At 37.4% G+C, this 14,171-nt stretch overlaps 1 protein-coding gene across 2 annotated transcripts in view; it reads left to right on the top strand.

Annotated features, from left to right (window-relative positions):
• The window catches only part of LOC150085464 (ketohexokinase-like), a 149,632-nt gene that overhangs the window by 133,701 nt on the left and 1,760 nt on the right, over window positions 1–14,171 (top strand). Inside the window, exon 6 of one of the 2 annotated variants that reach the window (XM_090373272.1) lies at window positions 4,121–4,419. The exons of the other annotated variant lie outside the window; for it this stretch is intronic. Within the exon in view, the coding sequence (XP_090229398.1) occupies window positions 4,121–4,394 (274 nt within the window). The 3' untranslated portion in view covers window positions 4,395–4,419. Of the gene's footprint in view, window positions 1–4,120; window positions 4,420–14,171 lie in introns of those variants that run through there. 2 annotated transcript variants of the gene reach the window in all.

Below are 14,171 nucleotides of genomic sequence, written 5' to 3'. Positions count from 1 at the left end.
TCAATAAATGGGTAACCCGGGGGCTCACATCTGGTGAGTATGGGCTTGGCAAACCCAGGGTTCTGAGCTGGATATCATCATTCTTCTCTTTCTTGGTGATGCCTTCTACTTCTCTCTCTCTCTCTCTCTCTCTCTCTCTCTCTCTCTCTCTCTCTCTCTCTCTCTCTCTCTCTCTCTCTCTCTCTCACACACACACACACACACACACACACACACACACACACACACACACACACACACACACACACACACAGGGGGTAACTCGTGATTTTTTTTTTTTTTTTTTGGCTGGTGCAGCATAAGCCTTAGGCTTCCTTGGACCATATGGCTAATAATAATAATAATAAGCCAGAATATCACCAGTGGATTAACACTGGCAGAATCCATACTGGTGATTGTTGATCAGATGGAAGGTTTCTAGTTAGTTTAAGAGTTGACGGTTAATTGATTTCTCCATTACTTTAGAAAGAGTAGAAGTAATTTCAATGGGACGATAATTGGATGGGAGTGATTTCTCACCCTTTTTAGGAACTGGCTGGCTGGATATGAGCAAATTTCCAAGCAGAAGAAAAAAGACCTTTGGAATAAGAAAGTGAAAAGAGGCCAAAGAACGGAAGTAAGTTTAGGAGTGGAGGTTTTGAGAATAAGTGGAGAAATAGCATCAGGACCTGGAGCTTTCGGAGCATCGAGGTTCGTCAAAATCCTTCTGACATCCTTTTGATGGAAGACCACAGGAGTCATTGAATGGAGCATGCTGGAAATGGTGGAAGGTGTTTTACTAAGATTATTAATACATGAATTGAAAGAAAAATGGCATGCTAGCAGGTCAGCTTTATCCTTGGCTGATGTGACAATAGAACCATCTGGTTTTGACAGAGGTGGGAGAAGGGATGGGCAAAAGTTGTGGCCAATGGCTTTGGCAAGAGATCAGAATGCTCGGCTACAATCAGGGAAAGAAGCAAGTTTTCTACACTTAGCCTGTTCAAAATCTAGTTTGGACTGATTAATAACTGCTTTACAATTGTTGCAAGCTCTGGTGTAGGCAGAAAATGAAACTGCAGAATTGGAAACAAGCCAATTACGATATGCAACATTCTTCTCTTGAACAGCATTAGCACATTTATTGGAAAACCAAGATTTAGATAAAGGATGAGATCTTATTGTGGAGTGTGGAATAAAGGATTCCATTCCTACAAGAATAATTTCACTGACATGATCTGAGCAAAAGTTGATATCAGAAGTTTTGAAACAGTAATCCGACCAAGGAAAATAAATCTCGCAGGTCATCCCATTTTGTATTCTGTAATGCCAAACAACACGAGGTTGGGAATAGCCATGAGATAAAGGCTCCATTGGAGAAGAGACAATCACCAAGTTGTGATCTGAGGTGCCTAAAGGACCGTTCACTTCGACTGCGTACTTAGAAAGGTTTTTTGTGAGAAAAAGGTCAAACGTGTTGGCTATATAGTTAGGATTGTTCGGTATTCTGGGAGGTAAATGAACAATCTGTGTGAGGTCATTAGTAATTGCAAAAGCCTCAGCATCTCGATCACCTGGGTCTGTGTGACCAGAAAACGGAAGCCAGCTGGAGTTGTGAATATTAAAATGACAAAGGAAAATTACCTCATTGTTAGGAAAGTTGGACTGGAGAAAGTCAAGTTGCAAAGAGAGGAAGTCAAAGGGTTCCAAGTGATTAGTGGAGTTGGGAGAACAGTAGAGACAACAGATGAATTTGACAGAATGGGGTAGAGAGATTAGCAGATGATTCCTGTCAGTGAACATACAGCAGAAAATCAAGTTTGTAAAGTACCTGCCAGAGTCCTTTACTTGTAGAGGCTTCTTTTTTATATATATATATATACACATACACTGAGTATGTGTATATATATATGTGAATTATGGCCACCGTTCTCATGGATAACAGCTGCTATTCACCTATGCATTAACTCCACTAGCTGTCTGAAGACATCTGTAGGGATCTGCAAGGCTTTCCACAGTGTTGGAATAGACGATGGTTGCATAGCCATATGCCTTGTTTCCCATTCCAAAACATCCCACAGATGTTCAATTGGATTGAGGTCAGGCAAATTTAAAGGCAGGCCAATCAAGATGGGGTGATATCTTCATTTTGTTCCTCGAACCACTTGTGCACAGTGTAGACCCAATGAGACAGTGCATTGTTGTCTTAGAAGATCCTGTTTCTGCCAGCTTTTAGGAGACTATGGCAGGGTGCACACGGTCTCCTAAGCTGCTGGTAGACCTCACCAGTGAAACGTTGGTACATAAGCACCAGGGGGTCCTAGTTCTAGCCAGCAAAAGCTGACCCATATTAAGCAACCTCATCACCTGTCACTGGATAGTGGGCACCATGCACGATGGGTCCATGGACTCATGTTGCTTGTGCTATACACAAAGGAGCTGTCAGCAAGTTGCACCAAGTATTTGGACTCGTCTGACCAGCATACTTGTTTCCAGTACAGTACTCCAGTGTCCAACCAGCATGTCAACACCATAGCTCAGCGGTGAGGAGATGTCTCTTGTGTCATCTGCTCTGGAACTCTATATGTCTGAGTGTGCAGTGCATTGTCATTTGGGATATTGTTCTTGTATTCTCCTATTATATTGTGATGTCAACTGTTGCAGTGACCTGTCATCGAGCTCGTGTAATACTTGTGCCCTTCATTCATCACAAGCATCCATATTGTGTAATCCTTTATGGTTCTGTCAGCAGGAGGTGGTTTTACCTGTTCATTGTACACCCTAACCACAGTGGGCCATGACCAACCAACCATTTCAGATATGGAAGCACCCTATGTACCAGCTCCCACAATCATGCCCCTTTGAAACTCAGTGATATCTTTACTACTTCTCACGACTGCTACTTTATTACTTTGACTTGTATGACCAGATGCAAATTACTGCTGCTGTAATGTATGAAGCTGTTCAGCTTCTTATAATGCTGTGCAGCATAGTACATTACAACTGCAGTGGTCATAATTCAGTGATCACTGAGTATATATACAGGGTGATTCACTACCAGTGCAACAAACTTGCAGGAGGTGTAGGGGGCACAAAGACAAATTGGAATCACATAGCATTTCAGGGTCCAAAATGCTTTCGTCATGCGAAAGGTCGTGTGAACAGCAATCCCGCTGGAAGTCAGCATTTGCGAACTGGTTCCCGAGGCAGTAGGATGGACGAGTATTCAAATGTTGAACTGGCCGACATGCACCTCGCATATGGAGCTGCGGACTATAACGGGCGAGCCGCTCTGCGCTTGTACCAGGAACGTTTCCCGCACAGGCGTGCTCCTCATCATACGATTTTCGCACGTGTGCACAGAAGATTATGTGAGACTGGTTGTTTCACGAGAGGTACCATGAATCGAGAGCGAACGACGAGGATGCCAGACAATGAGGAGAATGTCCTACGTCTTGCAGAAGGCAATCCAAGTACGAGTACTCGAGCAATAGGCCAACGATTGGGTATTTCCCAATCCACTGTATGGAGGATACTGTCAACAAACCAAATGAGTTCATACCATCTGCAATGCATCCAATCATTGGAGCCTGTGGATTATCCACTCCGGAGGACTTTTGCTACTTGGTTTCTTCAACAGAAACGGTTCACAAATGCTGACTTCCACCGGGATCGCTGTTCACGCAACCTCCCATTCAACGTCCTCTACCGCATGACGAAGGCATTTCGGACCCTGCAATGCTATGTGATTCTGATTCGTCTTTGTGGCCCCCTACACCTCCTGCAAGTTTGTCGCACTGGTAGTGAATCACCCTGTATAAGTAGTATATGCATATATATATATATATATATATACTTTTGTGTGTGCGCGCGCGCGTGCATACAGAATAGCTATATGTTAGCATGTTGAGAAGTAATTTGCATGGTTTATTACTGTTTTTAAATATAATATTAATAAAGTATTCACTGTCTGTTTATTAATCAATGATTTATTTAAATGAATTATTTAAATTGTTTTTGGTAATTTATTTCTTGGTAAATTGCATCTCTACTCAGTAAACTAATATATTCCTCACCCTATATATGTAAACAGATAGATGATTTTTTTAAAAATTTATTTTTCTCTTTTACAAATTTGAAGCTCTTTATTGATATGCCCCTGGGGAGATCACGGAGCTTGTGCTAGAAACAGTGATGGATCAGTGGTAATGTCTTCATCATATCCACCACCTCAACTTATTGATACCCTTGCTGCTGGGGATACCTTTATAGCATCTACAATACTGGCTTTATGTAATGGAAAATCTACACAGGATGCAATAACATTTGGTTGCAGAGTAGCAGGAGCAAAATGTGGACAGCATGGCTTACATGGTTTTAATTCCTCATTATTTTCTTATTTATTCAATGAGTGATTATGACATATATTACTAAAGTAACCTATGGATTGATACAAAAAAAAAATACATTTTAATGATTTATTAAATACAACAGACTAATAAACAGACACTGAAAATACATACACACAAACTGCAGTTTGAACATAAAATTTATTTTATATAAACTTAACTTTTAAATCCGGTGATATTTTTATAGGTGATGAAGTAATATTTCATCCCCTATACTATTTTTTCAAGTGATGAAACTAAATTTTGTAAAGCATTACAGTATGTATATAAACAGGACTCAATATGCCACCTGGTGTTATTGTAAAATTATACCAAAGTTACCAAAACACAACTGCCAGCTCTCCATATTTACAATAAGGAATCATTCTTTTTTTACTTGATTTGAACCTTGTCTGTCTCACCACTAAAATATAGTTGGCGACTAAGAGTTTCTCCATCTTTTTCTTTTCACAAAAACGTAATAATAATAATACTACATTTTTTTAAGTTGGATTAAACTACACTGTATTTTATTTAATTTTTTTAAACTTTATTTCTGCTTATTTTCATTTAAGAATTGGCTGTCAGGGTGTGCCATGGTGTATAACAGAAATGCATTTTAATATCATTATTCTGTTTTACTAGTACTTATATATTTTGAAGTAATTACAATATCTTTCAGTAAGATATTCACCTTCATTTTCATTGTAAATTCTGAAAAGGTAACACATTTCTCCGTATATATGTAGATGAAATTTTTCAATTTCAGTGGGAAATGCAATGTAATCAGAATAATTGCAAACAAATAAGCCTAATGACAGCTTATTTATTTGTTCACTCAAATAAATGCAAAAATAGATGTTGCATTTTATGGTGATGATGATGTTATGTGTCCAATGTTCATTTGCACCTTTTGTTATAGAAATAATCTTTCTTTGAGTTGTACTGATCATGCAGGTGCATTGTTCACAAATGTTTCCCAGAAGCAAAATAGCAAAAAAATAGAGCAGTAGAAGAACAAAAAATATCAGGCATTGTCACTGAAATTGCACATAGAGGCTCTGAAAAATGGACCATTTTCAATCGCTACAGATAGCAATCAGAGTAATTCCAAGCTATTCCCATTGTGGTGAACTTTGGTAATAAAAAAAAAAAAAAATTGTAAAATCAAAAGAAGCTTGCTCTCAGGGAGAGCATTTGAAGTTGTCTTCAACCGATGATTCTTTTCTATGTCCCCTAGTATAATAAGTGAAAATTTCTTAAATAAATCATGGACTGTTTGCATATTTTGTCATGGAATGTAATCTTCCTCTGAATTGTGCAGACCCATTGTTTAGAAATAAGTTTCCTGATAGTGAAATAGTAAAAAAATATGGTTGTGGCAGAAGAAAAACAAATAATCAAAATGAAAGCAGCTTGCTTTCAAGTACAGCATTGGATATCTTCTTATGAACAACCCAAAAGCATGTGAGATTCCTTCAAGGTCTGTCTGGCACTTAGTGTTGATAATGTGCCTGTTATGGTAGTTTTGAAAACTTGAGTAACAAGGGTTAAAAGAGGAGATTAAGAACTTGATGATAATAGGCTGCCTTGTCTTATTAATCTGTGTGATGAAAACAGATCTGCATGCCTTTCCATGAAAGTAAATGAATATTTGGTTGAAATTTACTATATAGAAAGAAGAGCAAAAAAAGGAAAGATAAATTTAAGAAAGCCTAGTGGTCAGGAGCAAGAGTGCAGTAGCACACGTTCGTTGAGTGGACCAGGGTTCAAGCCCATGACTGCTAAATACGATTAACGTTTGTATTATTTATTATAAACTCTACTGACCTGGTGGTTGTGCCGGATTATAATGTTTATAAATATACAGTTTTATGCATGTAGCTGAAGTAAAAGATTTTGAAGCATGTGTGTACATACTGGCCATCATCATCAGCCGTTTTCAATCCACTGCAGGATGAAGGCCTCTCCAGCAACTTTCCAGTTCCTTCTGTTTTGAGCACTGGCCATCCATTTACTACTCAAAAACTCATGAATTTCATCTATCCATCTCCGCCTTTGTCTTCCAGGTTTTCTTCTAGCTCCTCTTGGGTACCATTCTGTTATTTTCTTAGTCCATCTGTCATCATGTCTTCGAGCTATGTGTCCTGCCCAAGACCATTTTAGTTCTTTAGTTTTGATAAGAATGTCCTTTACTTGAGTTTGCTGCCTAATCCATGTGTTTCTCTTCTTATCTAACAGTCTGATTCCCAATATAATTTGTTCCATTCTTTGCTGTGTAGTTCTTAGCTTCGCTTCCATTCTTTTGGTGAGTGCCCAAGTTTCACTTCCATAAGTCATGGTGGGGAGTATACATTGATTCATTATTTTACGTTTCAGACAAACTGGGATATTGCTCTTCAGTATGTGACTATATTTCCTGAGTGCTATCCATCCAAAATTTATTCTTCTCTTGAGTTCCAGCCATTTATCATTATTACAGCTAATAACTTGTCCCAGATAAGTATATGACTCCACCTTTTCAATTACTGCTCCTTCAATCATTATTTCCCTTTCCGTGGCATACTTGTTCATCATTACTTTTGTTTTAGCCATATTCATCTTTAGTCCAAAATCCTTACTAACTGTGCATAACTGATTAAGATTTTCCTCTAATTCTTTGGGATCGTGGCTTATGACCACAATGTCATCTGCAAATCGTAAATGGTTTAGGTACTCTCCGTTCACATTGACTCCTTTCTGCGACCAGTCTAATCTTCTGAAAGCTTCCTCAAGGGCAGCAGTAAACAGCTTCGGAGATATTGTGTCTCCTTGTCGAACTCCTTTCTCGATTTTAAATTTGCTACTGTCTTTGTCTAGTCTAATAAAGGATGTAGCACTCTCATATATTTTCTTCAAAATCATAATATATGGAGTATCTATGCCTTGTCTTTCCAGTGCCCGAAACATTGCCTTATGCTGTATGGAGTCAAATGCCTTTTCATAATCCACGAATGCCAGGCATAATGGTGTTTTATATTCATTTGCTTTCTCCATTAGCTGTGATATTACGTGAAGGTGATCCATAGTTGAGAATCCTGTCCTAAAGCCAGCTTGCTCTTTTGGTTGATTCTCATCAAGTATTCTTTCTAATCTGTTAGTAATGACCCTTGTGAACAACTTGTAGATATGGGATAACAAGCTAATTGGTCTATAATTTGCAATTTCTGATTTATCTCCTTTCTTATGCAGCAAAACTATGATTGCATTATTCCACTGCATAGGCATCACACCTTTTCTAATGCACTTTGTGAAGAGCCTTGCCAGTTTTTGTGTTATGTCTCTTCCTCCCAATTTTAACAACTCTACAGTAACTTCATCTTCCCCCGGGGCTTTCCGATTCTTCATTTTCTTCAATGCATGTTCTACCTCATCAGGAAGAATATCGGGTATGTCGTATGTGTTGCTACTTTGCAATCCATCTTCCCCACTGCTGGTATCATTCCCTCGCTCCTTGTATAATTCTCTATAGTAGTCTTCTGCTATTTGAATTATGCCTTCTCTGCTGTTTATAAGTACACCGTCGCTATTCTTCAGTTTCAGTATCATTTGTCTTTCTGTGTTCCTGCTCATGGCTGCTGATTTAAATCCTTTGTTTTCCCTTAATGCTTGTTCTACTTTTCTTGTGTTAAATCTTCTTATGTCCTCTCTGAGTCTCTTTCTAATGGCTTTGCATAACTCAGTATACTCAATTTTCTCCCTGTCAGTGTTTTTCTTGCTCTTCATTTGTCGTCTTTGGTTCATCATGACTAATTTTTTCTTCTTTGGATTTCTGTTTCCCTATAGGTTTCTTGGGCTTTATCACTTTCAGAAAGTTGTAATATTCCTCGTCGATATCTTGGTCCTGAGCAGTCTGCAGAAGCTCAAACTTGTTCTTAAGTTCCAGTACATACTGCTTTTTCTCCTCCTCTGTTATTTCAAAGACCTTTGTATTATTTACTTGAGTCAGTTTTTTCCTTTCCTTTCCTACATCTATATCAAGTGTACATCTTACCATTCTGTGATCACTTCCAACATTTACCTTATTCAGGACGGTAACATCATTCACAATATATCTTCTGTTAGTGAGGATGAAGTCGATTTCATTAGTTGTTAATCCATTTGGACTCTTCCATGTCCACTTTCTGTTCACCCTTTTCTTGAAAAAAGTGTTCATGCTCTTTTATTTCTTTCATCAATTCCAAAATTTCCTATAGTTCCTCTCTCTGCGCTGTTTTGCCTTTTTCCAACCTTAGCATTGAAGTCCCCCATAATAATAGTGTAGTGGGTTTTCTGCTTATCTAGAAGACTCTCAATTTCAGTGTACATTTCTTCAACCTCTTCATCATCATGGCTCGATGTTGGTGCATAAATCATTATAATCTTTAGCTTGTACCTCTTAGAAATCTTGAGTATTAGTCTTGACACCCTTGGTGATGTACTTTTGAATTCCAAAATGTTGTTTTTAAACTCTTTATGGACCAGAAAGCCAACTCCACCTTCACTCCTTTCACTGTTTCCATTGGTGTACAGCAGATTTCCACTTGATAAACTTATAAGTGATTCATTTCTTCTTCTTGTTTCAGCCAAACCGATGATATTCCAATTCACATTTTCTAATTCCTTTTCCAGCTCTAATATCCTGTCTTCACCGATGAGTGATCGTACGTTATAACAGGCCAAGTTCAATTTCCGTGCATGGCAGCCTGGTCGTACCCAGAGATTCTTAGCACCCTCTGCCTCCACTCTGATCCTCTCGCTGCCGTAAGAGGGAGAGTGAAAGCTGCTGGGGACTGAGGGCCATTTGTATTGTTGTGCTCTCATTGCTGGAGGGTTTGGTCTTTTCCTCTTCACGCTGACCAGGCGTCTTGAAGAGAACCACTCTACACGTTCGTTGCCACCTAAGTGACGTAACAGGGCTTACCATCGAGAAGGTGTGCATGAGTGGATTTTAGGGAGGCAGGCCAACCAGACTTCTCCTAAATCTTCTGTAGTAGAGAGATATTGGATCCATCAGTGTTTTAGGCTGAGTGTCTGATAACACACAGGATACCTGTTCCCCTCTAAGCCCCCATACATACTGGCATACATACTGGCCATCAGTGATTAAATGTGTAACTAGACTAGTAGAGTAGCAACCTTTGACAAGTATGTTTAAAGAAGAGGTTACAAGTGGTGAGAAAAGCAATATTAGTACTGGAAAATGATGCAAGCTTGTACAGCATTAGAAAAAAAGAAAAACCTTCTAACATTAATTGGCTGATAGTTTTTCTAATTCTTCCTAACATTTATTCAAACTACCTACTTCCACAACATTGGATGGAAGTTTGTTCCAACAGTTCACTATCCTCTAACTAAAAGCAAATTTCTGCATATCTGTCCTGCAACAAATATAAAATTATGTGTTGTCTGAGCCAGAGCAAGGATGCCATCAAGATTTGCTCTACTCAATCCATTCAGAGCCTTAAACACCTCAAACAGATGTCAATGCAGGTCTGGTTTACAGACACTGCAATTTTCAGAACTAAAGTCATTCTTGGTAAGAGTACCACCTTGCTAATCTCATTGCTCATCTCTGCATCTTCCTAAAATGAAGCTTCAAGACCCGTATACAATAATCAAGCTACAATGGAATAGTTACTGCCTTATCCCTACTGGAAAATTCATGTAAGTCATTAACAAAACCCCATGAGTTCTCCTAACAGCCTATCTGCACTGCTCAAAGAACTTCATGTCTATTACCTCCAGGTTTTTTCATTCTCCACTACCCTGAGTGTGGTATCATCCAGTTGGTATATCATTCTTGGGTTACTGTTACCCATAATTCAGTACCTTGCATTTTTAAATGTTAAACTTCAGTGTCCACTTTTCAGCTCATCAGTATAATTTTTCCAGATCTTGTTGCAATAGCATACCCTGACTGTTGAAAATCACTACACTGCCAACTTTGCCATTTGAAAACTTAGACATTGCCTTCCTCAATTTCATTAATAGAGTGAAAACAGTAACGAGCCCAAGAAATGAACCCTGAAGTAATCCAATAATACCATTAGTCTAAGAAGAGCAGTAATGTTCATTAATAACCATTCTGGTCTTCTCCCACTCAAACCTTCTCTTTATCCATAGCAGTAACTTACCCCTAAATCCACACTACTCCAATCTGAATAGCAGTATTTCATGTGGAACAGTAACAAAAGTTTTTCTGAAATCTAAGTACAGGTAACCCTCATATAACATGGTAGTTAGGTTCCTATAAAATGTCGTGTTGTGCAAACCCATGTTATACGGGACTAAGAAAAAGTACAAAAAGGAGGTTACATTCCAAAAGCTAACAAAAATACACTTTTTCGTTAACAAAACTAACAAAAATACACCATTCTAGATTTCACGTATCTTCTACTCTCTTTAAAAAATCAGTAATCTGGGTTTGTTTTCTTTTGATTAATAAATCTTTGTAAATTTCATTGTATGGAACTAAGCATTTTTTGAAGCTCCCTTTTGAACTTTGGGCTCCTTTCATTCAAGAATCTGCATTCAAAAAATAAGATTCTAATTGCTCAGCTAATTTTATGCCTTTCCGTATTCTTTTTAGTGTAAAATTTGGAAGCTTAGAATTTTCATCTGCGCTATCATCCTCTGAATTGATGTGACCTCCCCAAATTCAATGATGTTCTCATAATTATGGCTAAGGGTTTGCTTACTTCTTTTGCTACCTCCTTTAATATAACTGGATAGATCCCATCAACAATTTATCCTTCACTTTGCTCTCAGTTATTACAAAATCCTTTAGCTCCTTGTTATAGTTTGATAAACTTTTGGCATTCCCCTCCCTGAATAACTCCTCATGTGTGAATATAGATGCAAAATGCTCATTCAGTTTGTCAGCTACCTGAGCAGGATCATCAACAATCGAACCATCAATATCAAGTGGACCAGTCTGATTCATCTCATTCCTTCTAGAGTTTACATAAGTAAAGAAGTCTTTGCTGTTTTTCTTTGCATCCTTTGCGACAGATTTCTCTTAGTCTGTCTTTGCTTGCCTAACTTCCTTTGTGACTTGATTACAGTCTATATCTACCGTAAGCTGCTGTGTCACCTAATCATTTATAGGCATCCCATTCATTTTTCTTCTCTGCCATGAGTCTCATTAGTTCATCTGACATACATTTAGACCTAAATCTTGAACAGTAAAGTACAGTACTCTGTAAAGACTTTCTCCCTAATGGTTACAGTTGGTTTCACAAGTGTGAACAAGCATACCTCTTCACATGTACTGCCACCTTGAGGTGTGGGTAGAAAAAAATAAATTTCCATAGTTTAAAAATTTTGTCTGTGAACTAAATGAGAAGCTTAAATCAAGAGGTATGCTTGTTCACAAGTGTGAACAAGCATACCTCTTCACATGTACTGCCACCTTGAGGTGTGGGTAGAAAAAAATAAATTTCCATAGTTTAAAAATTTTGTCTGTGAACTAAATGAGAAGCTTAAATCAAAAATATTGTACAAAAAATGTTAAAAAAAATTGATAGATGTTATGAATCTACTAAACTATTTAGAAGATATAAGGACCAAAAGTACTCAGAAATCAAAGGATTAAAGCTTCACAGTGTAATTAAACACATTCCAAAGGTTGTTGGGCAGAGGTAATACTTTTAATCAAGTTGAGTGAGAAAAAGAGAAAATATAGTCAGTGCTGAAGCTAGGACCAGTGAATGTATTCAAAATTAAGACCTTATGGACATATAATTCTGCAGCTTTATTTTTCTAATTTCCTTGTCCTTATTTTCACCTTTTTTTTTAATAAGATAAAATTACAGCTATGCACACATTATAAAATTAAAGCTATGCACAACTTATAAAGGTTTTTGACTGCAAAGTTCAATATTTGGGCCACCAGTTAATCAGGGAAACTGTTTATTTGGGACAAATCTTAAAGAACAGAACCTAATCGAGAAAATAGCCAGGGTTTTCTCCGCTTAATTGGGACAACATGCCATTTAATCGGGGGAGGAGACCGCAGCCCTTGAGATTACCCTACGATTGTCTCCGACCATACCACGTGGTCTGTTCAATTTCTGGAAGTCACAACCATAAAACAATTAGCAGCTTCCTGTTTATTGGGCTTTTCTGTTAGTGCAATCTATTATAAATAATAGTAAACTCGATCTTATTGAATTTGCAATAATACCAACAGCTGGAATTCTGTGGGTTTTTACATTATTATGGTGAAATGTGTTTCCCCTTCCATGGAATCTTCAATCATATAAAAAACAAATAAATTTTCAGAATTTTCTCTTCATTTCTATTTTTTAAGCTTTGTAACTTGTTACTCCATTCTCACTTGCACGTATTGTTCAGGCCATGTTCTTTGTTATTGATTGCTTACCTTTTTTACTGTTTTAAATTTTAACCCTTCTCCAAATGTCAGTGAACAGAAATATGAACTAGTTAGCATGTACATATTACAGTACATATTAATTAAGCTATGAATGTAAGCATAAATTTATTTTTATTTTGCTAACCTGTGGAAAATATTCTTCCGATTTTCACATATCATTTAATTTTTTAATTGGTAAGGTAATAAAGAATAAATTTGTGCTTAATATATCTTGACTTTTATAGCCTGTGGATAATATTCCTCCTATTTTCGCTTATTAGAATCACTGTTTAATAGAATTAAAATTCAATTCACAAACATGATCACAATGACTGGCGCTTACTACATATCATATAGTGAATGGTACTTTACTATGGTGAGTCCATTGTAACGTCATTTGATTGTAGAGAGAATCAATCATAAAGCAGGGGGTCCACTGTATTTTTAACTATTTACGTGAAACTTCACATAATTGGGGCAGCCGCTTAATCGGACCAAAATTCACTAGTCCCGACGTGTCCCAAATAACTGGAATCGACTGTATTTGAATTCCTTGGCAAGGCAGCTGAACACCTGTGATGATTTGGGGAAACTCAGTCCTCTTAAAGTATATGTTGTTGCTAGTTTAGTTGTGGTAACTGAGGAAATTACATTAAGGGGATGAAATACATAAGAAACAACACATTGTATCCAGTAACGTCATCAGTTGTTCCCACTTAAGAGAATTTAAAAATTGTCTACAACCATTATAGTTGCCTTTACAAAAGCAAAATCCCTTCCCTTTACCATTGACAGTAGTTATATTTTTAATTACCTACCACATCAGTATATTATAATCACTGTCACCTAGTGACATTGAAAAATTCTATTCCATGAGCCATGCACATTCTCTCCAAGGCCAAGTTTCATCTCACTTTTAAATTTAATCCTAACTTGTGATTTTTCTGAACATTGCCCTGTATTTGTTAAGAGTCCTCAGATCTAATCATAAAATCATTAGTACTATGTGTACATCACCTTTTATGCTCTAAAAAATGATAGCTGCTCAACGTCAGTTTTTGCCCCTGACATAACCTGAACCTATTCTACCTGTCCCTTTTAAAAAATATATTTTCCCCTTTTTTTGCTGACAAATAGAGTTACTGAATGAGTACTTTTCAGAGTTACAAATTGAAATTCACAGCACACATTCACTAGTGAGTGGCACTGACCTATGTTCAAATTCATCATGTTTGATTAGTACATGATCCAAAAATTAAGAAAAATTGATGGACTCATGAAATGAACTTTTGAATTACAAACTTCCAGTAAAAGCAATCCTAAACAGGCCAAACAAGCTGATAATTCTACACGTTATCCTCACCCATGCAGAAAATCTGTTCATGTTTCTTTCTTTCTTTTCTTTTTTC

Source organism: Mastigoproctus giganteus, chromosome 5 (assembly GCF_048544385.1).
Source record: "Mastigoproctus giganteus isolate SK-2022 chromosome 5, ASM4854438v1, whole genome shotgun sequence".
Lineage (NCBI taxonomy): Eukaryota > Metazoa > Arthropoda > Arachnida > Uropygi > Thelyphonidae > Mastigoproctus > Mastigoproctus giganteus.
Note: the sequence above shows the minus strand (reverse complement) of the source record. Positions and strands in the feature narration are given on the sequence as shown.